We start from the raw sequence: 26,830 nt of genomic DNA on the forward strand, positions 1-26,830 counted from the left end.
GTGTGTGTTGCACAAAGTATGCCTGGAGAATCCAAAACTTTTTTGTGGATTTGGAATACCAATGCCATGAGCTCTACACTCTTGTGGAATTAGGAGTGGCTACCATCTGAGAACAGTTCTCTCCGTAGATGCTAACGTTAACCGAATGATTTGGATTTTGGAAAATGTATTATTTGCTGAAGCAGGAATGGCAGTTAGTATCTCTTAGAATAAAGATGTGAAGGTGAGAGAAAAACAGCACACTTGAGGGCAAGTGAGACTGGTTGGTTACTAGAACAATAACCTCCCTATGGGTAGCTGAGTTTATTACCAGGGATAGTTATATTCAGTGCCTGCTTTTAACTTTATAATCCCTCCACCCCCTCAGAATGTCCCAAACCTTTAATTCAGAAAGTTCTATATGTAGTCTAGGAAGTCCTTAGGGACAGTGTGACACAGGCATAGTGTGGCCTGCTCCACTCTACCTCTTGACTGTAGTTGTAAGGAGAGAGAGAAGCATCGTCAAAGAATCATATCCAGGAGTCCCAGGCAGTCACTAGCATGCAGTACAATGTGCACTCATTCCCGGGGGCGGGGCGGGGGGGGGGGAGGGAGAAAGCATCTGGTCCCATAAAACATGTTGCTCCTAAGCTTCCAAATAACTACTCAGGAGATTTAAAACCACAACAAAAACACTTCCCTCACTAAGCTCTGAGCTCACAGTGTACAGGTGAATTTAAGTTTATATAGAAAAATATTATAATTTGTTAATTTTCATGTAGACCAATTCACTTTCTGATTCCACCTAAAAGTCTATACTTGAAGCCGTTTTTAAAAACATCTTTACTTTTAGTAAACCCATTTCCCAATAAAAATGCATAAGCTATTCTTGACATAGATGTGGACTCCCAACAACTTGACAGTTTTACTATAATGAGCCTTAATAGCTACCTGCAACTGTAGCTACATTTACCAATATGCAAATGAATTTCTGTAGAGTCCTTTCTATGCTGTTACATTTAGGCAAAAATTATCCACGTAAGAAAATAATATTATATGAATACTGGAGAAACATTTTGATTCTCAATTTCACAAATAAATCTTTGTTTAGCAATTAAAAAAGACAATGTCAAAGTAGTATTATATATTAGCACAGGGGAAAGGCAAGTACATTGGCAATCCTTGGGTATACAAAATGCAGTTAAAACCGCTAATATCTAAAATGTATATAAAATACTACATTGTGTTTGACTCTACCTAAGAAATAGTATGGCTTCATAAAGGTCATGGTCAGGACAGTTGCATTTCAGGACAGAAAATAGATTTCTCATATCAGTAGAACATATTTCTATCATTTTTGTTTTAGTACAACTGTTCTGGGGATGCAAGCCATTTAATAAAACCTATAATCAGTTTTGCTTTTACCATTTTAATGTGAAGATTAATGTCTTACCAACTTACATAAGTTAAAGTAGTAGCCTCTTGTAAAATAATTTCGATTAAAAAATACGCTGAAAATGTAAGCAGATTAGTTGAAACTGAAAGCATTAATTTGAAACTTAGTTTTCAAAAGATTGTTATAAATTTAATATAGGTTGCAAAACTGAGGCAGCTAAAATGTTGGGTTTTTTAAAACTCACTCTCTGTGAGTTCAAGAGATATGATGGGAATTTGTTAAAAAGGGGGTAATGGGCAATATAAGTCAATAAGCATTTAAGGCTGACATAATCAACTTAGGTACAGAGGTTAGCTTCAACAAGTACAATTAGGTGGATAAGACACAGTGTCTAGGTAGCAAGTTCAGGCAATGAAAAGAGGTTGGATCAATTGGGAGCAATACAAAAGGAAACCATACAAAAGCAAAACAATTGGGAGCACTATAAACACCAGGCAGCAGGAAGTGCGGACAGGAGCTTGGAAGGAGCCAAAGAGCTAGTCTTTTTTAAAGTGGATCATGGACTAAGTAGGGTATCCAATGAGCTTGCTTATTCATTGAGAGGGTTTGCCAGTTAGAAGTCCAGTTGTTGAACCAAGGCAGTGAGGCAGGGGGATGTGCTGTTTCATGCATGAACATTAGAATCTTTCTTCTAGGTCACTGAATCTGACTTCCTAGATGACTGTTCAGTTCTGAGAGTAGTTGCTGGTTATAGAAATTGAATATGGAAGAGAATAGGAGAACCTATTTGGAGAAGACTGAAGGCTAAATGTAAGTCCTGTCTTTAAAACTCCTTCATGCAATATATATACCTCTCAAAGAACCTATACTTTCTCCCTATATTACCGATAAACATATTGAAGAATAAAATACAATTTGTATTCAATGAGGGAATTAAAATAGTCTTAGAGATAATCAGTACAAAAAAGATGGAAACAATATTAAACAGAAATTATGATTAGTTCAATGGCATGTGATGAGATCTATATTTTAAAATCTAAAATATATTTTAAATGCTGTGAAGATACTAAAGATATAGAAAGTATACTCCATAAAAATGTTAGAAAGAAATTTATAAAAAATAAAATGCAGCCATTAAAACCAGAACCCAAAAAAGGAAAATATTAGTAAAATATGTAAACAACATATTCAAAATATTACCACAAAATGATATAATTGATAAAAATAATTAGGTCAATTAAAAGTAAGATTTTAGGAGATTAAAAAAGGAGAAAAGTCTGTTACATTACTAGTTTTTGTTTGTTTGTTTGTTTGTTTTTGCCCAGAGCTCCCAGGCTCAAGTAGATTCCAAGCTCATGTTCTCAAGTATTGAAGGCTCAGGGCAGGTGCTAGTATACAAGACACATCTATGAATAAATAAAAGGATCTTGCTCTAGGCATTTGGCTTAGTGAGCAATGTTGCCTTTGTGTGAAAAAACAAAAAACAAAAAACAAAAACAAAAAACCTTTTCCTCTGTACCAATGCAGAGGATGCTGGGTGGGAGAGGGGGACACAATCCATAGAGCCGGCAGATGGTGGGGTAGATTTCAGTCATATTTGACACTCAGAACAAATTGCACAGCTTTTTACTGCTAACTCTAAAGCAAACCCTGGGCCTCAACTGATGATATAAGTGAGCCTTAAGCCTTTATCTAATTTTATTTGTGAGAGAAAATAAACAGCTTATTGGAAAGCTTCCCTGATAACAAATTTCACTCCCAAGGACAGTGGCTTAGGTAGGCAAATAAGCAGCGGGTGTGTGTGTGTGTGTGTGTGTGTGTGTGTGTGTTGTGTGTGTGTGTTGTGTGTGTGTGTTGGGGGGGACGAGAATGAGAAATGGAGACTGACACACAGTGGGGAAAAAAGGGCATCAGTGAATATAAATTCAATCCATTTTGATAGACTAATAATAACATAGCAAACTGGATGGCTAAATATAAGATTTTGTATGTCTGTTCTTTTTTTTTTCCAGACTTGAACATCTGAGTAACATGAGGGGTCCTTTTTGTTTCTTTATCCCCCAAATTTAGTGTCTGACACATCATGTGTTAATTCTTGATGACAAGTACTAAAAGAAATATAAGAAATAAATGATAGATGATGAGAGATAGATAGATAGATAGATAGATAGATGATAGATAGATATAGTGAAGCTTGCGCCTTATTCCCGGGGTGGGGGAAAAGGTTCAAGTCATACTTTGATTATTGATTATAGAATTCTATTTGAAATGATTCTTAATTCCTTTAAAAAGAAGTTAATTCATACTAAATGGTGTCTTGAAGTTCTAGTTTGTGGAAAAAAATTACATTTTCATTTAAACTGTTGTAGGACCAGTTTGGAGTAAAAATGGATAACAGTTCTGGAACTCTGTAATGCAATCTGTATAGGCCTTAATTACATTTTTTCCAACTCATTTTATTCCCTCATTCAACAAACTTTTACTGAGGTTTTATTGAGTCACATGCTACATTGACTCAAGGAACTCAATCTCATGAGTGTGAAAAACACAATAATATATTCAACACAGTGTTTATAACAAAATTTGTGCACAGCATGCTATGTGAGCCTAGAGAATAAGAAGCTAACTTATTTGGGGGGCAAAGGGAATCTGGGAAAGAAGGAACAAAGAAACTGACACTCAAGTGGAGTGTGACACGGTACTAGTTATTCAAGTAAAGAAAAATACGAGGAAGAAAGCATTCAGGATAACAAAACATGATCACACAAACTCAGAGATGATTGTAACTAAGTCAATTAGAATGGATGGTCCAGAGGAGTGCTGGACTGGATGGTCCTGAGTAGAGAGGCTGACATCTAATTCACCATAGATTTCCCACGACATTCTCAGGGCTTTCATGCTTATTCTGAGAATAATTGAGATTCCATAACAGGTTTTAAAATAAGGGAGCATCTTAAAAGGTCTGCATTTTAAAAATGTATTCCAATGCCTAGGAGGAACAGGAAATTGGGCAAAGAGACATTAATTTATAACAGCAAGTCAGCAATTCAGCTTATGGAATACTAGGGCTAGAACTATATAGAGTGTACAGACAGACAGAAAAAAAAAACTTAGAAAGAAAATAATTAAGGAAATAGAGCCAAAATGGTTCATTGGTTGATTTGATGTGGGCATGACACTCTGGCTTCTGATTCAGATAACAAGATTGTGTTTTGCTGCTGCTGTTGTTGCTTCTTCTTCTTTTTTTTCTTCTTCTTTTTCTTCTTCTCTTTTTCTTCTTCTTTTAATGGCATTCACAGAGCTTAGGAATACAAGACAAAGACCAGGTTTCAGTGGGACCAATAATGAAAGATCTTGACTTTGAGTTTTGAGTTCAAAACACTTGGCAGATATTCAGGTTGAGAGGTCCTATGGGCAGTTTGATATGCTGTTCAACTCATAAAAGAATTTGGAGATACATCTATATCTGTATCTATATAATTAGACTTAATGAAAGAGAGAGTGATGGTTGTCGAAGTGGTGAATGAGTTCCCTTTCTGTCATCCAATGTGAATCCTTTTGTTACCTGGCTGCAGTTACTTTCCATGTTCAGATTTATTCTATATTCCAAATCATTCATCTTTAAAATAACAAATATAGCAATGCTTGTAACTAGCAGACTAGAGATGGTGGGTAAGAGATAGTGTTGGAATTGTTTAAACCTCCCAATTGTATAGAATGTACAATAATTTGCACCTGTATAGGACTCGGATTTCAGCTCCAGAACCCATGAACAAGCCATCAGCCAGTGACCAAACCTACTTCCAGAGTATGGCTGTTACATATGGCTGATTCCTGCTGCCAACAATATGAGCATGACTGGTGGTCCTCTGACAGCCCCACTGACTATTGAGTCCACCCTAACTTAACCTGTCTGATTGCTTTGCTCATTGTTGATCTTCAGTCCATCAGCCTGATTCCCTTGATTCTGGGATTGGTGTTATCAGAACAGGTAACAAGTGTCTCATCATACATTCATTATGAGTCCTGGATGTATAACAGATGCTCCAACTATGTAAGCAATATCGTATCAAATATACTGAATATTAAATTAATTATTTATAATCAGAATGGCTTTGGTGTGCTTAACTAACATCCACTTCTTCTCCAGCCTTTGATGTACATGAGAACCAATGAATTTATCTGTCAAGTTGAATTTCAGTAGTTTTAACTGAGAACTTCCTTCCTCAAACTTTCTAGAAATCTCTATCACATAGCTAATAACTTGATTGCAAGTCATCAAGTATATTCTGTTACAACTAAATAGTTAAGAAGGCTTAACCAAGTCATTTAACAAAAAGAAATGTAGGAGAGTACCAGAATTGAAGAAAAAAAGTAAAAGGAATAATTAACATGGAGAAAGAAAAATGGGAGACACACATGCACACAAATGGTGTCCACAATGAAATTGAGAGGGGAAAGATCAAAGGAAAAAGGAATTAAAGAATAAGAACAAGAGGTAAGAGAAGTACAAGGGGCATATAGGAGATGACAAAAAGAAGAGAGAAAATCTGCATATTTAAAGCTGAACACTCGGTTTGATTTTAAACAGCAAAACAACAATCCTGATCTGACAGATTAAAAATGAACTGGGTCAGCATTCCCCAGTAGATATTCCCATCTATTTTATCTTCAAAGATAGTTTCAAACATTTTGCTTGGGGAAAAATCATCCGTTCCAATTTTAGTTCCCATTTTTGGAACATGTTATCTCAGAACATTTGAAATGGAATTGCTTCCCTTACTATTTTTATTTTCTTATTTGTCAATCATGAAATGGCATATGCAATCTCTCACAACCATTTTTCAGGAAAACATTTACATCAATGATTATTATGGCAAATACTCAAGAAAGTAAACGACCTAGATCTTCTCCTTTCTCCCACTCTGTTTAAAATAAAATTCAAAACAGATGATTCTGTTATGGGAAGATACCTTTATGCTCAATATCACTTAGGATAACACATTCCTACAGTAGACATAGGAATTAGCATTTTCTCAGTACAGCATGGCATAAATGTTGCCCTCCCTTTGGAAGAACTCAGTTGTCCTCTCTGATGCTGGGATTCATTCCTGGACTGCCATAACCCTTTATCATTTGCACATGGTCACGTGAAACTTCTCTACGAATCACATAGACTTTCTCACCAAGTGGCACGGACCGGGTCACGTACATATTGGAAGAGTGTGATGTTCCCTGGTTTTCTATTGAATAATTATATTCTTTAGTACATGTAGAAGCAATTGAGTGAATAATCATGCAGAGCTCTTTAAAAATAAAGCAGAATCTGGAAGGGTGATGTGAAATTTTTCTAATTGCTCTTTGGTGATTTGGAAATATGATACAAACATGACTACTAGAAAGATGTGCAGAAGGAAGAGCTATTTATTTACTCTCCTTCCCACTTCCAGATTCTCAGTTAAGAGTATATCCAGATACAGATTGTGTTTACGCCATTCTGCCCAAGATGTTATATATGGATAGTGATTTATTAATTAAACCCATTCCTTAATCCATGCCAATATTATTATATACATATATTTCCTGCAACGATTAAAAGTAAACATAATACATTTGAGAACTTTAACATACAAAGATGTTATAAGAATTTATATTGGTTATTTGCTATTTCTTGTCCACTAGTGCTATTTTACAGTTCCTGAAAGAATACTATGTACTTTGCATTTTTTTTTTGAGTTATCCCTCCCCCCAATACTGACATTACTTTTACAAAAATGGTTTATTGACTAGAGGGCCAATTGTTCAGGAAATATAGTAAACTCTGAGTATAAGCAGCATTAGAACAAACAGAAAAAACAAATGGAGCTGTTATTATAATTATTCTGAAAGATGATATCACAGTTTAAGTATTGGTGGACTCCGAAGATATTCTCTTGAGCCTCTGAGGTTCAGAGATGCCAATGGACAGAAGAAACAATGTAAATCCAAAACCTACTGTTACTGTACATTCCCAAAACAGCGAAAACGAACTAAAACAAAGTTTGAGTTACTTAAATACTTAACAAAAATTTATTGCAAGAGATATATTTCACTGAATTTACAGTTTCAAGGAACATGGTACAAAACGTAGTGCCATCAGCTTTGTCTAAACATTAAATAGGTGCAAATACACAAAGATTTAAAAAAAAACCAAGGAGCATACTTTACAACATAAATTACAGTACTATAAATATATCTTATGTACATTATACATACTCTTAAGACACCATTTTAATGTACAGCGTATATTGTATTGGTTTTCAAACTATTCAGTGCCTTAATAATATTATATATCAGAAACTTAATAATTTATTTGCATCATTACACTTACAGTAAATGATTTCCTATCAACGAGGCCATAGTTTGGCTAGTTTATTTCCACCGTTTCAATAGGCAATTATCCACTTAGATGAGCGTTGACGCAGATTGCAATAGGTTTCACGTGAACATTTTCTCTCCCTTTCATGGCGAGGACTAGAACAGGGGTTGCAGTGGGATGACAGTAGGGTGTGGGGCAAGCAGTGAAGGGAAGAGGGCATGGGGTAAAGGTGGGAAAGCCAGGTGGCTAGGATGAAGAACGGAAGCTGGAATGATTGGCATCTGGGGAGGAGCCACAAAAGTTGGCTGGTTCCCAGGACAAAGCCTTGGTCCGACCGGTCCCACTGAGATCTGAGGTAACGCTGTTCTGGTGAGAGCTGGGGCGTGGGAAAGAAACTGTTGGTGGGGCTGAAGCACTTTGAAGGTTCCTGCGGCCGCGGCGGCGGCGGCGGCCGCGGCGGCGGCCGCGTGCTGCTGCAGAACCGCGTGGTGCAGAGTGGTTACAGAGGTAGAACAGAAGGGCTGCTGCAGAGGCAGAGGCTGCAGAGGCTGCAGAGGCGGGCTGGGCGGGGGGAGGGCGGCCGGAGCAAAAGTAAACTTGACCTTGTTGGCCAGCATGTTGGGCGGGAGGATGTGCTGGTAGACCTCACAAGGCAGATTTCTGAATTTATCGTGGTTTTCTATGGGGATCAGCAGCGCCTGATCCGGCAGAGCTAATGGAGCCAGGATTTGCTCCGTCGTTACGAAGGTGTGACCGCTGACATGTGCTTCCTTGAACGGTAATGGTGGCTGTGTGTTAAGGATTCCCGAATTGAAACGCAGCCACTCGGTCGAGGCCTCGTTCACCTTTCCTTGTGGAAGGGCCTCTGCCAGTTCGTAATGGCAGAGGTACGATTTCGGTTGCGACTGTCTGAAGTTCCTGTCGGTATTAGGCACCTTGAAAGGAATTTGCTTTTCATGAATATTTATACCCTCACCTCTTCCTTTCTGTTGCAGCAAGGTATTGCCAACTTCTTCTTTTGTTGCGGCACTGGCTACGTGGTAGACAGAGGTGGAGCGTGGGTGGGAGATGTCCCTCGAGTCCCCAGAAGGTGTCTCCAGCACTGATTGCGCAGCCTCACCACCGGCTTCAGGAGGAAGGGGACCGCCCAGGGGCAAAGTCGCCTGGTTTTCTTCTCCCTCTGCTTCCTCTGAGTTCTTCTCAGCATTCGCAACTTCTTGTGGTTTTACGTCCCCTGTTTTGTCTTCACTTACTAACTCCTCCTGGTGACATAAGGAAGAATTGCCCTTCTTGGGATGATCTGTGTTCTCTTTGAGTTCCAAAGCTTCAAACCCGATGTGTAATCTGCTTCTTTTTCTCCTCCGTTTCCTTTTAGGCTTGCAGGGAGCGGAAGCACGTGGGGGCCTCAAGAATTCTTCTGGAAAATAATTCTGTCGATTTAAACTTTCATCCGAAGAATAAGAATATGAATGTTGTCTACGTTTTCGATGGAATCTTTCTGATTCATTAATGAGAGAATTATAACCTCTTTTAACAGCCTGGTTCTGGCTCAGGCAGCTCATGTCGTTTTGAAGAACTAGGCATCTGTGATCCTGACTACAGCCGGATATTTTGGCTTTCCAACTACAGTAAGTTCTGGAGTAAGTTAAATTATGTTTTCCAGACTGTATCACTGTTGGATTGGATTGTTCACTGAAAACAACTGAGCTCTTTGTACAGTGGTTTTTAGAACTCGTAGCGTCATTGCTATCATTTTCAGTGTTTTGAGCTTTACACATTTCTTCATTTTCACTTAAGTATATGGATGATGGTTTGGGCCTTTTATCAGGTAATTGTTGTGAGTCTAATAATTGCCCTGCAGCTAAATACTGCTTTTCTGAAATTGTTTCCAGTAGATTCTTCCTAGTTATATCAGTGTAACTGTTTTCCGTTTCCATTTGGAAGTGAATTTCCGACTCTTTGGTTTTCTCCCCATGATGGTGCTGACATAACTTTTTTCTTCTTTTCTTCCTTCTACTTTTATGGAACCAGTGTTCATGAGTATCTTTCAATCTTATTTTGTGATATTTCTCATCTAGAGTGCCCTGTTTCATTTGACATTTAGTAAAATTGTATTTTTTTGTGTTTCTGATCCTACAGGAAATATTTTTATACCTCTGACCCATATTCCCATTTTTTCCAGAATTACAGGTATTGGAAAGAGTACCACCAACCAAAAGAGGAATGACCTGGGTGCATTGATTTCTGCTGCCTCCAGTGTCATAATCAGTGAGTCCTACAATAGGTGTGTCCTTGCATTCTGAAACTGGTCTCTTGCAAATGTCTTCTCCCTTCTGCTGAGAAGAAAGACCATTTAAGGGCAGCTTATTCTTATCTAGATTGTTGTTTAATTTAGTGGACTTGAAGTCAAAACAGAGAGGGTTACAGCTATAGGAAATTGATGGTTGAGTCGATGTATAAATCAGCATTTCTGATGGCCACTGAAGAATTGTGGTTCCATCTTTGTTAAGTACGGGTACAAATGGCTCACATGGTCTTTTATATAAATCTTTTTTTTTATGGAAGGTTATATTTTCCTCTTCAGAATTTGAAGGGGCCAACATCTCAGGACCATAATTTTTATTGTCAGCTTCAACTATAGATGTATCATGGTCCTTAACATTTTCCTCTGTGATAGCTTGCAAAGATATGCATTCATTAGCTATATCAAGAACTGTGGATTTATTTCCTAACAATTTGGAACTGTTATCACTCATAGGTATGCCTTCATTAATAATAACATCGCCCAGTGGTATTTGATCTGCTAATGGGATTGAATTTTGGCAATTATCTGCATCAGAAGATAAAGGGAGTTGAAACTGGCAAAATGAAGGTAATAAAAATGTATCTTTTTCACTAGAAACTTCTTTCATCTCTTGAGTTTGAGCAGTTTCTTTCTCAGTGCACATTCCTTCTGGTGGATGAAAAGAGTTAGCTTTCTCCTCAGAACTCAAAAGCACATCTGTTGGTGAAGATAGTTGAAGATGACAAGTACCAGGGACAAATCTACTTTTTCTGCTAAATCCTTTTTCCACAGAGGCATCATCATTGTATTCAGAGAAGGCTGCAGCTGAGGACTCCAGCTTCACTGCTGCTTTCTTTGGAAATGCAAAAGAAAAGCCAATTTTGTGTCTGTGAATTCCTTGGGCTTGATCCCCAAGTTGGCTATTTTTTGCTGTATAATTATTTGCACTTTCTGGATCTTCAGCAACAGTGGTAACATCTTTAGTATTCTCTTCACTATGAATCAAAGTATATTTGAAATCTTCCTGGTTATTAACTGAATCCACAGCAACTCTTTGGGAAATTTCATTACAATTTTCTTTCACAGTAACAGTTGTTGACTTGAACATGGGGCCACTTCCAGGAGCACTAGAAACAGAAAAGTACATATTAGATAGGACACTTCTGAGGAAAAATATTCAAACACCGCATTTCAGACACATCATTATAAGATTTCTTTTTCAAATTTTAAGATCTGTATAGGAGAATTACTTTCATTTGGTAAGGTTCTCTTTCATAGTGCTACAGTTGCATTTAGTTACTGGTTATTGTTTGGGATAACTTGGAGAAGCTGTCTTGAAGTTATTTCTATAACTATTAACAGCAATGTCAAGGACATTCCTATATTCTCAACCAGTGCTTCCTGACCAAGGTTCTTTATCCCCATGGCCTCTTCAGTGATATTTTGGAATATTGTAGAATCTCTAAAGTTATCTAAATTTACAAATACTTAACATCGTTAATACTACATGGAGAATATGAAGACAGCTTTAAAAAATTATAACTTCAGAAGGGCTGGGAATTCGGTTCAACAATTCAATTCAATCAATGTTCACTAAGAGTCTACACCAGGCCAAGTAGAGTCCTGCCATGCAAAATTAACTGAGATAATACTGGCTTTAGAATTTTATTTAGAATTGCTATTCTTAATATTTAAAAAAATTACCCTGAAGTTGTAAATAATATAATATAATAGTAAGTGTAGGACAAAAGACTATTTAGTTAAGATGCAATTTCTATTTATTTGGCATTGCAGGACACCATAAATAGTGAGTTTTTCATAAAAGAACTGTACTGTGTGGCATATAAACAAGGAGTTACCTAAATATCATCTTTACCCAAAGAGAGTCATGCTGTGCAGAATTTTCCATTCTATTAAATTTAGTTTCTTAGAAGTTATAAGTGTCCCCCAATATTTTTAGTTGAATGTTTTCTTTATTGAATCTGTAACACAATGGATTGTTTCACTGCACATCTTTAGAGGCCTCAAATTAATAGGAAAAGTGTGTGTGTGTGTGTGTGTGTGTGTGTGTGTGTGTGTGTAATGCGAAATAAGTACTATTACTGAGGAAAGTAATTTAGATAAGAAGTTTTGCTCTTTTTTTTATACATAACTCTAGTTCTCTAAATGTTTCAGAATTTACATTTGCAAATGCTACTTCTAGGACATTTAATTGCATGGGCCCTATGGTTCTCTATAACATTAACTTAAAGTTCTATAATTTTTCACTTACTGCCACACAGAGCAAAAATATCTGTTGGTATGACTGAATAGCAGTTATATTGGTCTTTGACAGTTCCCTAGAGGATTAAAAATACATTAAATTTTGAGTTTTTCAAATTTGACATTCCAAAGAATGTTATGATATACCAATATATTCCCCAACACTATATTCAGCATAAAATAGATTTTCTATGAAATAGTTTTGTTTTAAACAAAAAAAGAGGGGCCTATTTGTTTTGGGGTGGAGGGAGAGATCACTCTAAAAAGTTGTCTTCTTTTTATGACAGTTCCCTGTCCTGTATTGTAAATTCTGAATTATAACATTATAACTACACACTGGAGAAGCAGGTCAAAGTGTAAGAGCTTTGAACTTCTAACAGTTATTACTGTTTATTCACAATGAAACTAATTTTGACCTGCCTCTGCAGTTCACAGGGCCTTCATGATCTTTATTTTTTTTAAATAAAAGATACTTTCAAATAAAATCCTCCAAATTTTCAATTATAAATAATTTTCTCTTAAAACTCCTTTTATAATAAAGGTCATGAGATGGTGCTTTGTTCTCTTCTTCAGTCAAATATTTTGAATTTCCACCAAGAAACAGAAGAGGTTTCAACTAAGTGTAAATAGCAGAGCAATGTGAAATTAATTTTCTTGAAAACTAAAGTTATAGGAATGTTGCCTTTTTATTGAAATGTATATTAAACAGGTGTTTGCATAAAATTCAAATTCAAGTTACTGTTTACAGCCCACAGAAAGCCATGAAAATGTGAGTGCCTTATTCTGGGTACAGAAATAAATAGATTTGCGCCCTTTATTTCTATGTCTTTTTTTTTTTTCCTTTGGTCATCATGTTTTAAGAAAAGTTAAGCTTTTATTGCACACTTACCACACAGTTTCCTTTCTTAGCTCGGCCAGCTTGTGCAGGCGTTGGAGTGCCTTTTCCTGTTTTCTTTCATCTTTCCTGGATTTAGATGCTACATTTCGAGCAAATTCCCTTTGTTTCAGTTCTTTGAGCCTCTATTAAGAAATATGGAAATGATTAATAGTGTTTGGCTCTATGGCAATGTTAAAGTTACTATTGTTACTGTTGGAATTTTCCAGTACATTATCTTTTACCTCATCTAAGGAAAAGACATTTGTGACAACTCATTTCTAGCAAAAATATTTTTTGTATCTTTGGCTTGTGAAAATACCAAAGCATATTACATTATATCAAAGATATACCTAAGCCTTATATAAATTGGAATTGAAAATTTTCATTTTTGCTTACTATTTTCTGTTAAAGTGCCTAATTCTGTGCCTAATTCACATCAAGTACTAGAGTCTTGTAAACTCCTAATTTTCAAACAAATTTAACTAGATTGTATATTTCAGTTATATATAATAAGTATCATCATTTTGATGTGCTATATATTAGAAAAGTATGTGGTCCTTTCCATATTTTCTAAGAATAAATGTTTTATGTTAATCCATAAGGCAAATAATCTCTACTAATATGCTTTAAAACAATCCCTCCCCTCAAATATCAGGCCTATTTCCCAAATAATTCAAGATTTGGGAAGAAAATAAATAGTGCTCTTTTCGAAATTCTTTTTACATCGGGCATATTTTCATCTGTATTAAAGGGGGTCAGTTTTTGGATTGAAAAGTTTTGGCCAGGAAAAGCATGTCAACTTGAATAGAATCAATAAATAGCCATGTATGTGGCATGATTTAAGAGACACCAAAGTGGTCCTTTGCCCCAAATATTTTCACTATAGTCTTCCACAGAGACAGTGTATGGTTATTAAAAATAATTAAAGTACTGGGGCGCCTGGGTGGCTCAATTGGGTAAGCATCCAGCTCTTGATTTCAGCTCAGGTTATGACCTCATGGTTTGTGAGTTAGAGCTCCATGTCAGGCACTGCGCTGACAGCACAGAACCTGACTGGGATTCTCTATCTCCCTCTCTCTCTCTGCCCCTCCCCTGCTCTCTCTCTCTCAAAAATAAATAAATAAACATTTTTAAAAAATAATTAAATTACTATTTTTTCTGGGGCACCTGGGTGGCTCAGTTGGTTAAGTGTCTGACTTCGGCTCAGGTCATGATCTCATGGTTCCTGCATTCAAGTCCTGCATCGGGCTCCATGCTGTGGGGAGGCTGCTTGGGATTCTCTCTCTCTCTCTCTCTCTCTCTCAATACACTTAAATTTTTATAAAGTACTATTTTTTCTTATGAATGCTCATGGTGTTATGCATTGTGATATGTCAGAGTCTTCCAGCAGGACACTAAGGGAATAAAATATACACGAATCACATTTTTATTAAGTGATTGAATAAAATCTTAATAAATGCCTTATACATGTACATTGACATATTCCAGGGGCTTGGAACAATGTTTGGTATATACAATACCTGCTCAATAAATATTTGTTAATTTATATGTGAATCAGATTCTCCAAAGTAAGAATTTTTCCACCTCAAAAAAAGTTAGTCATACTGATGAAACAATGTTGGATCCCAAATGATCTTGCATTATGCCTACTTAATTTCACCTACATGGTATGATAGCTTAAGCTTCAGATAGTCTCTACTATTTTAACTGATGAGATTTATATGAGGTATGTATATATACATATATATAAGATTATTCCAGAATAATTCTTTTGAAATAATGTAGATGATATTTTTGAGAATGCTTCTTTGACTGACATATCTGTGAAGAAAACTAGTTAGAGTTAAATTTAGATAAAAGGTAGATCATGTCATAAACATCTAAATTATACAAGTATTTTAAAGAAAATAAAACTTAGATATCATTGTTTTGGTGTGACTATTAAAAGTAGCTACATTTTTATAATATGCATTACATTATTATTGATCATAAAAAAAGATCTAGAATTAGAGTATAATAGGCCAAGGAAGTTTTAGCTCTAAGTTTTAGGTATTTATATTCTTGGACATCTCTATTTCCTAAAACTTTGAAGTCATATCAAGACTTAATCAATAGACAATTATTGAGCAGTAAAAACAGCCATTCTGTTTAAAGTCTGGGGTTTTTAAAAAAGATTAAAGAAAATGTTTTTACCTTTCTCTGGTTTATGTCTGTATGTCTGTAACTGTGTGGGTAAGTGTATTTGAGTGTATGTATATTTGGATTTTGCAGAAAAAAGAACACAGATAGGAAAAGATAACAGCAGTTATTGGTTGAGTTATTTTATTGTGCAATATAAAGACGGAACAGGGGTGCCCAAAAAATCCCAAGAAGGTTACCTGAGAAAAGTGACATCTGATTTGGGTCTTCAAGGATATTAAAAAGCATGAAGAAGAAGGGATAGATGTTGGAGGTAAGAGAATATTTCAGGAAAGTTTTGTGTAAATGTAGAAATAGGAGCATGCATATTCTAAAAATGAAATGCAGGTAGAGACAAGTACGGTTAGAGCAGATTGTATGTGTGGAAATGATGAAAATTGATGAATTACAAGGTCTAACCAAACCAAACCTGCCTATCATATTGTGAAATGTGATTGGAGGAAACACTGAAGGATTTTAAACAATGCAGTGTTACAATGGAATTTTCGTTTTTTCAAGAATCATTTGGCATCAGTATGCATGAGATTTTGCCATGGAACAAGATTAAAGAGAAAGACATGCGTAAGTAGGATATTACAATGGTCTAGGTAAGAAACATTAAGAGTCTTTCCTAAGGCAGTTGCAGTAGGGAGGAAAAAGTCAAATTGGTGACTTATTCGATGTGCAGAATTGAGTGGCCTAAAAGGATATGCATTACTTTTACTGAAAATACTACCTGCCATTGTAAGAAAGAGGCATTCAATCAAGAGGGTTTGGGTGCTAGGAGGTAGATGCTAACAGAGAATTTGAAAGAAAATAAAAGTCAAGTTCTCTAAAATAAACATTTAAAAGAATCAAAGTGCCAAAGAAAGCAAAAAAAAAATGTTGAAATACCAATGTAAGAACTAATGTTCAAATAATTTTTTAATTCTTATTTATAAATAATGGTATTTTAACAAATAGAGCTAATTTTATGTCCTACCAGATCCCTTGGGAAACTAGAGACAATAAACAAGAAAGTCAGACTTGACCATTTTTAACAAAATCTTTAGGATATAAATTAATTTCTATTATACACATTATATATATGTGTGTGTATATATATATATATATGTATATATAATAGTAAGCTAAAAGTACAGTGCTTCTAACAAAAAACAAAGCTCTTCTAAAGCAAGTATATGAAATGTCAAGAATTTCACTATACTGTTTCAAATTAGCCATTATGATTTGAATTAACTTGTTTCCATTGACATAGTTAAATATCAAGGAGTCCATCAATTATCAAATGCCAGTACTGTTATATTTTCTGTGAATAACTGAGTGATTGACATGGCTGGAATCAGACTTCAGATGTGCATTTAGAGAACTGTGTATATTTACAATGTAAATGTTGCTTTAATCTTGTAGAGGTTGTTAAGAAGCACCACGCTACATTCAAGTATTCCTACTGATGTCAGTCTCTCTCTATGTACACATAATTCTCGCAGTGACACACTTCCTGATATCAAGGTATCAGGAGCTTGATAAGGTAAACGAGCTTGACTAATATTGGTGGTCTGTTTAGCTGCAGAGCTTATAGGCCTGGCCAAATACTTTGGTTAGTTAAACTGGAATTTATCAGCCGTTATATCCTTTCTTGTATTTTTCTGCAGCAAAAATGAAGTCCTACATCATATTTTATATCTAGTAGAATAATTTTGAAAGGTAAATAATAGAAACCAAGTAAAATTCTTTTGAGAATGCCAAATGAAAAGAAAACTTAAGTTCAAGTTCCACACAAAGAAATGTACAAGATAATACCTGGGAGACTTATGGAAATATCAATGCTATTTCAAAAGCTTTCTGAACAATTTATTGGCAGTCATTCAAAACAAATTCTTAGTGTTAAATGTCAAGATAGGGTTGACAGTCAGCAAGAATTAGAAAATTAGAAGAATGTTAAAAAGAATTTGTGGGAAGATATGGTCTAGCTACAGTATTACAAAACAAATTACAGTATATAATGGCATATTATTCAATTTATATTTTGGAAATATACAAGTAGACAATGGAAAAACAAAAAGAATCAACATCATTTGGTTATACTGTCTCAGAGGGTCTACTCTACCTTTCACTGTTTTACTTCTATTAGTCTATTAAGAACCAAAATGTCACAATGACATAGGTCATTGATCCTCAGATATGGTCACAGGAAACTCATGTAGTTGGATGGTTGGGAAAGTTATGATGATCCTGGTCTCAACTTAGTGATGATGTTTTCAGAGACTGGCAAAGCCTTAAACAATGTGAGAAAGCTTGATAGAGAAAGAGAGAGGGGGAGAGAGATGACCATTTAGATAACTCATCAGTTTGTGCTTAGCATTTAGGTAAATTAAACTGTTTTATAATTGCAAACCAAACTTTCATGAATATTCTCATATTTTGTACATTTGTCTAATTATATCCAAAAGATACGTTCCCACACAAACAAAACTGCTGGAATAAAAGATATGTATTTGCCCTTTTTGAGGTTTTCCAAACTGCTATTCTTAACTTTAAACCATATTTGTATTCCTCCCAACAGTATATGAGAGTATATATCATATCTAATACTGGGTAGCATCATTCTTAATTTGTTTAATTAATAGGCACTATGTGATATATCATTAATGTTTTGCCTGTAATTCTTTTATTAAGAATGCTAGAATATTTTTGTATACATATTAGCCACCTATATTTCATTTAGAATTAATATTGTTCCTTAAAATTTATTAAGCAATACTGTATATGTTACTTTGTTTAGTTCTGAAAATAAACATATATGCAAACAAGGCTACCATTATGATCCATATTTAGAGAAGACAAAACTGAAGCTAAGCAGAGTTTAGAAACTGGTCCAGAATCACATGAAAGTGGTAGAACCAGGACTGGAATCAGGATTTCTGTGGGGAATAAGTTCTGTGGGGAAATTCCTTGAGCTTGCACCAATGGGTTAACAAGGTTTAGTACCAAAGCTTCCGAGATTAAGTAAACAGGGCGAAACACCCCCAGCATAGAATAAAAGCACAGGAATAGGAAGCCACAGGATGAAAGCATCTAAGATTATGTAAACAGGGCAAAAGCACCCCAGCATATTACAAAAGCATAAAGCTGCTTTCATATGGTGGAAGCTTCCAGAATAGGTTAACAGGCAAACAGGGCAATAGACCTCTGCAGCAGGGTGAAATTGCCCAGAGCTAATCAGCAAAAGAAAGGTGCTGCTTTGTTGACCCTGAGGTAGCATCATGCTCTATCTGTCTTATCCCCTAGGCAAGTTAAGATAAACAGCCTGGTGCCTGCTATAAACAGCCATCTGTTTTTGGCATCAGGATTTTGTTTTGTATTGACCCAAACCCCTAACACCACATAGCTTCAAAACCCCTTTTTTCTCACATACATGAATTAATAATCACTATTTCATTGTCGCTTTCTGCATTCCATCATGTTTGTAACCCTTCTGATCCTAATAAACATGGAGCAAGGACCCTTACTCAGGGCTCTCGTCTCCTCCCAGATGTTAGCCTCTCTTGTATTCAGTTCTGCATCTGCTCTCTTGCAGACAGACAAGAGAGACATCCAGACTCAAAGTCTGCGACAGATTTTTTGGAACATTACCTATGATTTATCTCCTATATTTACTTGGCTATATGTTTTTCAAGCTGTCTAACTCTTTGGGTTGGGTTGAGGTGCATATATCCATTTATCTCTCAGAAATTATTAATTGAGTGTACATTATGTGTCAGCTGTTATTCTAAGCATGGTCTATACATAGGGACACAGAAGAATGAAATCCTGTTTGTTTCTCGATGTTTTCACAATACTTGAGAAAGAGAGACATTACAACAATCAAATAAGTTCGCCTTATGCTTTAGTAGAGCATGAAGATCATGGTGGAGGAAAGTTCAACCAAGAGTGTATGTGGCGAGGGCGAGGATACCGATATCAAATACAGTGATGAAAGCAGGTTTTCTATTAGGTTAGTTTGCTCTTTCTTTCTTTCTTCCTTCCTTTCTTCCTTTCTTTCTTTCTTTTTAAACTTTTAATGTTTTTATTTAATTTTGAGACAGAGACAGAGCATGAGTAGGGGAGGGGCAGAGAGGAAGACACAGAATCTGAAGCAGGCTCCAGGATCTTAGCTGTCAGCACACAGCCCGACGCGGGGCTCGAACTCACAGACCATGGGATCATGACCTGAGCTGAAGTCAGATGCCTAGCTGACTGAGCCACCAAGGTGCTCCAGTTTGCTATTTCTGTTTAACAATGACCATAAATGTAACAGCTTAAAATGGCACACATTTATCATAGGCCTATGCTTCACTCAACCAGTGTTGGCCAGGCTGTATTCTCAGCTGCAAGCTTGTCTTGGGAAAAATCATCTCCCAAGCTTCCGGAACCTGTTGGTAGAATTCACTTCCTTGTGGAGGTAGGACTACTCGCATATAGCCAGGGCCACTCTCCGCAACTGGAGCTGCCAGCAGTTTCTTGCCTGTAACACATGCACAAGCCATTGCAACATTGCAGCAATGCAACATTGCAGTTTCTTCACCATCGGCAGTCTCTCCATTCTGCTAAGATTGAATCTTATATCATACAATCTATATAAAGCAGCTTAATTAATGGAGTGACATCACATCACTTTTTTTTTCACATTTTATCAGTTAGAAACAAATCACAGTTTTCATCCATATGCAAGGGAAGACTCACTGGGGTCAACTCAGGGTGTGTTCTCCCCTAGAAGATGCGTCTCCTCATTGAGAAGGTGATATTTGAGTAAAGATTTTTGTTCTTTTCACATAGACAGAATAGTCAGAGTAAAAGTACCAGTGAATTGCAGATTATTTTGTTTCAATTACTGCTCTTAGCTGCATGTTAGTGCTGACATTCCTTAGCTGCAAGTTTATAAAGGGCGGGATAAAGAATAATCGGATCCACAACACTAGGCAAGTGACAGATGATAGAGGAGGAGAAAACTCAGACCCAGTTTCCAGACAGTTCCGCACTGTATGCAGGCACCATCCAAAAGTGGACAGAGCAACACTACAGCTTTCCTCTGGGACATCTCTGAAGTGCAGTGATGAAATCCTCCCAAAAGAGAGAGTTTTGAGCAGTGAATCTGGTTATTCATTTTGGTTGGGAGGAGAAATGGCCAGAAGAGATATACTGATTCATGTGTTGTGGCCCATGGGTTAGCTGGATGGTTAGAAACTTGGAAAGCACATAATTAGAAAATTAGTGACAAGGAGGTCTGGGGAAGAGATATGTGGCTAAATTCCTCTGAATGGACTAAAAAAGATGTTTGTGTCCCACAAGAATGTTCTACAAAGGGTCATCTCAACAGAAGAGGATTTTTATAATTATTTAGATAGGATAACCTGTTCTGTGGATACAAGATAGTCTCTTTCCTCAGCCACCCCTGTCACTGTCCCATGAGCTCAGGAACAGAATGGCCATGGTGGCAGGCATGGTTGTTATGCATGGGCTCAGCAACATGGAACCTTTTCCTCAAGGATGACTCTCTGTAGCTATTGCTGAGTGCCCAATCTGCCAGCAACAAATCAGTACTGAGCCAAAACAAATGGACAAAGAAAACAAAACAGAAACACACTCATTAATACAGAGTACAGACTGGTTGTTACCAGAGGGGAGGTGGATGAGATAATGGGAAAAAATAGATAAAGGAGATTAAGAGGTACAAACTTTCAGTTGTAAAATAAATAAGTCATGAGGATATAAAGTACTACATAGGGAATATTATCAATAATATTGTAATAACTTTGTGGTGACAGATGGTAACTAGACTTATGATGATCATTTTATAATGTCAAATCATTGTTTTCATACCTGAAACTAATATAATATTGTATGTCAACTTTATTTCCATTAAAAAATTTTTAAATACATAAAAAGTTGAAACAAAACAAATAAACAAAAAACACAGAGCCCCCAATATGGCACCATTCCCAGGAGTGATCAGCCAGTTCAATTTAATCAATTTAAGCCAATTGATCAAATTGAGACAGCTTCCTTCATGAAAATGGCAGTATTTTGTTCTCCCTGGAATACATGCTTACTCTGGATATGGACCTCTCATTCTTCCATGCGATGCTTCTGCCAAAACTATAGGCCATAGACTTATAAGATGCCTTATTCACTATCATGGTATTCCACCCAGCATTGTTTTTGATCAAGGAACTCACCTCACAGCAAAAAAAGTGTGACAATGAGCCTATGTTCATGTAATTCTGATTTTATTGTGTTCCCCATCATCCTGAAGTAGCTGGTTTGATAGAGTGGCAGAACGGCCTATTGAATACTCAGTCACAGCTCTAGCTGGATGGCAATACCTTGTGGCACTGGGGCAATATTATCTAGGTGGCTATATATGCTGTGAATCAAGTTCCTGTATATGGTGCTGTTCCCTGCATAACCATATTAAAAGGTTAAAAATGAAGTGGTAGAAATAGGGATGGCACCACTCAATATTACCTCTAGTGACCCACTAGCAAATATATCCTTATGATCCAGGGGAAAACAGACTGCCACCCCACAAAGAGGGTAAGGAAAATTATGTCTGGAATATAGGAGATCCCTTTTGATGTCACTTAAAATTGCCATGTCCTGTGATTAGAGTCAGTGGAAATCTACAACAGCCCCATTCACGCAGGATTACTAATAGCCCTCACCCTTCAGGAATGAAAGTTTGGGTCACTTCACTAGAGAAAGAACCACAACCAGCAGAGGCGATTGCTGAGGGAAAAGGGAATAGATAGTGGAAGAAGGCAGTTATAAGTACTAACAATATCCATGTGCCTAGTCACAGAAATGAAGGCTATAATTGTGATGGATAGTTCCTCTACACATTATTATGAATATGAATATGTTATGAGTATGAATATTTATGAATACATATAACCCTTCTTTGCTCCTTTATTCATTTTATTATATAACATAAGATATATCAAATTTACACCATACATCATAGTATTAAAATCAAGGAGAAGAGTGAACATCAACCAGCATTCTGCATCCTCTTCTGGGGAGTTAGTGTGTTTTTGGTTGCATGCAGGATAATTGTATCATGTTAGGCAGCATATGACCCGTTATTATCTTTATTTGAAGATTAACTATAGTTTAAGGTGATGTCTATGAGTGACAAGTCAACTAGGAGTGGACTTGTGATGGTTAACTCTATGTGTCAACCTGGCTAAACCATAATATTTGGTCAAATATTTGGTTAATATTTAGTCAAAGTGAAGTACTTGGTCAAATACCTCTGAAATCACCAGGAAAGAAATTTTTGGGTAAGATTAATGTTTCAGATGAGTAATCAGATTTACTCATTAAATCATAGTAAAGCAGATTGCCCTCCATAACCCATTGAATCAGTTGAAGGCCTTAAGGGCTAAGACTGAAGTCTCTCTAGATGAAAGAATTATACCTCCAGACAGACTGTAACATGAACTCTTTCCTGGTTTTCCAGGCCAGTAGTTTGCCCTGTCAATTTTGGACTTGTCAGCTCCCATAATTGTGTGAGCAAATTCTTAATATCTCTCTTTGTCTATCTGTCAACCTATCATCTATCTATCTATCTATCTATCATCTTTTTCTTCTATATATCTCTCCCTCTACATATATAAATGCATACATGGTTCTGTTTCTCTGATTAATACAGTTTTTCACCAGAGTATGGGTAGTCTAGCTGTGATGTCTGTGGTAAACCTTGAAAATTGCCTTCACTTTATCTATTATATATCTTTCTACTTCATTAACAGAATTCCAGTTTGGAGGCTAAGAAAGGTACTCATTAAAATAGTAAAATCCCAGCCTCCCTTGTAAATAAGAATGGTGATGTGACACAGTCTTCACTAACTGAATTGTCAGCAAATTTATCTGAGGAGGATATCCCTGAAAAAACTTTTTTTTTTTTTTAAAGGAAAGTCTTGGGGCACTTAGGTGCCTCTGTCTGTTAAGCATCCAACTTCAGCTCAGGTCATGATCTTGGAGTTCATGAGCCTGGATCCTGCTTCGGATTCTGTGTCTCCCTCTCTCTCTGCCCCTTCCCTACTCACGCTCTGTCTCTCTCTCCTTCAAAAAATAAATAAACATTAAAAAAATAATTTAAAAAAGGGAAGTCTTATTAAAAGAAAAATCCCCTTTCTGTTTTTTTAACCATGTTGTCTGCTTCCTGCCCCTGTGTACTTGTGAGTCTTAGATGGGCAGCGGCCATCTTTCAATTTTGAGGCTATCAGCTTGGCAGAGAAGATCTAGATGCTAAAGACAGCAGAGCAAATAAATAAATATTCCTGTTTCCTAATAGCATCATTGAATTACTGTATCATCCTTGGACAGATTACCTATGTAGTTTTGGAGAACAAAAAAGAAAAAAAAAATCCAGCTTATTTGAGTTTTCTGTTACTTGCAGCTGAATATAACCTTAACTTACATACCCACTTAGTAGATGTGTGACTGGATAATTCACTTCATATACTCAGACCTTTGTCTCTACAGATGAAGATGCTGATGATATCTAAAATTCTTTCCAATTTTTACATTCTAAGATCAATGCTTTCAGTGTCATCATTTAAGCTGGATTTAGGTGGTACTAAGTAACATATATTTAGAACAATAAGAAGAATTGCCTTGTTAGGTGGTTTCCCTTCTGTAAGTAAATCCATTACTGTTTTGAATTACTCTAATACTTCTTTTTCTAGTTTCATATTTCTTAGTAAGTTAATATATCACCCACTATTACTGTTTCCAGTTTCAAATTTCTTTTGAATTGCCAAGAGTAGTTTCTACCAAGAACTATTTTCAATGGCTTTTGAAAAATCTAAGTATGATTTCTATCTCACAGAGAAGTGATACCCTCAAAGAATTACAACTCAATCACTATCTCTATTTCCTGAATCAATTTGGCTCTCTTGGAAGACACAATGCAGTAGGTACTATTAGAATATTAGCAAATATATTTCTTCAGAGGAAGTTAAGATATTCAAGCGAATGGTATCACACTTCATTGTGTAATTTCCTTCCAGTCATTATTTAATCAATGGCATTATGCTGAGTGAACCTGTGGAAGACTTTTTAAAATTTCTTTTCCCATTACTATCATGAATGTGTATCATTTGGACATTTCTCATGGAAGCTTTAAAAGCATCTAATCTTTTAATGGCATATCAGATCTGAACAATATCTTTCCCCAAGGCCTCTCATTCTTCAGATTCCATTAACTCAAGTTTCTCTTTGTGGACAAAAAAGTCATTCTAGTTCTAATATAAAAGTCTTTGCAATCTGTATGTGTTATGTCTACAACTGATTTTCCAACTATTCAGTTCATTTTCTTAAGTGCTGAATCAGAAGTGTCTCGTGCATTGTAAGTACTCATGAATGCTTGTCAAATTGAATTGGCCCAGGATGGCAATGATTAATTTCCTCATACAATAGGAGGCTTTGGAAATTTACTAACAAAAATCTCAATCAGATCTTTGGTAGTGCAAGGAAAGCCATGTAAACTCGTATAAGAAATATTGACACTTATATTTAAAACTACGCAAACAACTTGAGGGACCCAAAGTTGAAGAATAGTTAAAAATTATGGTTTGATTTTAAAAGGAAATATCATGCAGCTATCACCAATAAGAACTGCAAAATAGTAGGAATATTGATGTATTTTGCTATTTTTAAAAATAACATGCTAATCACTTACAATATAATCAACTATATCTGCATCTAGAGTAAAAATGCCAGAAAATAGGCAACATGTTAATGATGTTTCACTTTGTAACATAAAATCAAAAGAATTGTACTTTTATTTTCCACTATATGGTGTTTTCCCATTTTTTTCTTATTAGTACACTTTACTTTTATTTTGAGGAGAGATTTTTAAAATTATATTTGAAATATTAAAATTATATATATTTCAAAACTGAAACAAAAATTACCATTATGTGGATCCTTTCATCATATGCTCATATTTATGGTCCGATAAATAACTACATTGGTCTAAATATTTCTAAGTTCTCTCAACATGCACAAGTAAATCAATATAACCCAATAAAAATAATAACATCAAACTGGTGATTTTTTACATATGTGATTTTTAACAACATGAAATATTTGTGGATTAATATTTTTATCATCTCTTTGGTATAAATATAGTGGAAAATAATATATAGGTCAATAGTCAAAACTGTGGAAAATACAATATTATTATTATATTATATTATATAATATTATATTATATATATATGTATCCTTTTACTTTTTATTTTTCTTGCACTCAAAAATATTTATATATGTAATTACAAGTGACTGATTACTTAGCATATAATGAAGAAATTATATATGAAGGATTAGCAAACATTTTCTATCCTATAGAGGAATTTACTTTGATGTAACTTTATAGCTGTGCTTTTTAGACATGTAATAAAGGTAGACATCATTGTGTTCTTAGGCAATTTCCTCTGATTGAAAATAATTTCTGTTTGGCAAATTGTGTTTGGGCTGAGAAGAATGTGAAGGAGTTATTAACACTTGGTAAGAAGCCATCAACTGGTGACCTCCCAGACAAAACTAGGTTTGTCTCTTGCCAGAACCATGGTAGTTATACCCATGGAAACTTTTGCAAGACAGAATAATTCCTAATTTGTGAGATGCACATATCTACCCATTTGATCCTCTCTCTCACCAACTAAATTGTAACTTGGAATGCCAAAGGACAGAGCTACAGAACTGCTGTGGGAATATAAAGATCCCAGCTGGGGAGAAAAAACCTGGTGTGAGATGATGGCCTGTATTTTTAAAGTGAATATGTGGTATAACTCCAGGAGGATGGACTTTTAGTATTTAGTTGAGCACATTAATATCCCAAATAAAGTAGAGTTGTAGATTTATCAAGAAATTGCCCAAACTCTACATTTAATTTCTGTGGTGACATCTTGTTAATATTATTCCCCCCCCAAACCTATGTTACTAATATCAAGTATCTAGGAAGGCAGTATTTATCATGGAAAAATTATGAGTTTGGGAATATTGCAAGAGATTGAATTAGACCTCACCATTTGTTGTCTGTGTGATCTTTAGTGATTTTGTCTCCATTTGTAAAAAGGAAACAAAAACACCTAGGTAAAGCACATTTACTTCCCACCACTCAATAAATATCAGTTTCTTTCTCTTCCTTGTTCTAACTGTGAAATTAAAAGTAGAATTCTACCTATTGTGTGTAGATCTCATTTGAGACTGAGTTCATTGGACCAAAGCCTACTTTATCTTATAAACTTGGACAAAAACTCTTTCTCAAAAATAGTAATTAACCAACTGACATAATATTTAAAGAAACAAATATCAGAAATATTTTGAATTAGGTTAGCTTAAATGTATAGATTTGTATGTTTTTTTATTAATAAATATGACATTTCATTTGTGTAACATAGAGATGTTAAGTAAATTTGTAGAGATAGACGACATTTTAGAATG

The 26,830-nt window shown here is 35.7% G+C and overlaps 1 protein-coding gene across 1 annotated transcript in view; it reads right to left on the reverse strand.

The window, feature by feature from the left end:
• Positions 1-6,777: 6,777 nt before the first annotated feature.
• The window catches only part of ZNF804A (zinc finger protein 804A), a 286,277-nt gene continuing 266,224 nt past the window's right edge, over positions 6,778-26,830 (reverse strand). Inside the window, exons 3-4 of the mRNA XM_053907108.1 lie at positions 13,169-13,299; positions 6,778-11,144 (exon numbers count right to left, since the gene is read on the reverse strand). Of these exons, the coding sequence (XP_053763083.1) occupies positions 7,889-11,144; positions 13,169-13,299 (3,387 nt within the window). The 3' untranslated portion in view covers positions 6,778-7,888. The remainder of the gene's footprint in view (positions 11,145-13,168; positions 13,300-26,830) is intronic.

The sequence above is a fragment of the Panthera pardus genome, unplaced genomic scaffold, assembly GCF_024362965.1.
Source record: "Panthera pardus isolate Hobbes unplaced genomic scaffold, ASM2436296v1 HiC_scaffold_10, whole genome shotgun sequence".
In the NCBI taxonomy this organism is placed as follows: domain Eukaryota; kingdom Metazoa; phylum Chordata; class Mammalia; order Carnivora; family Felidae; genus Panthera; species Panthera pardus.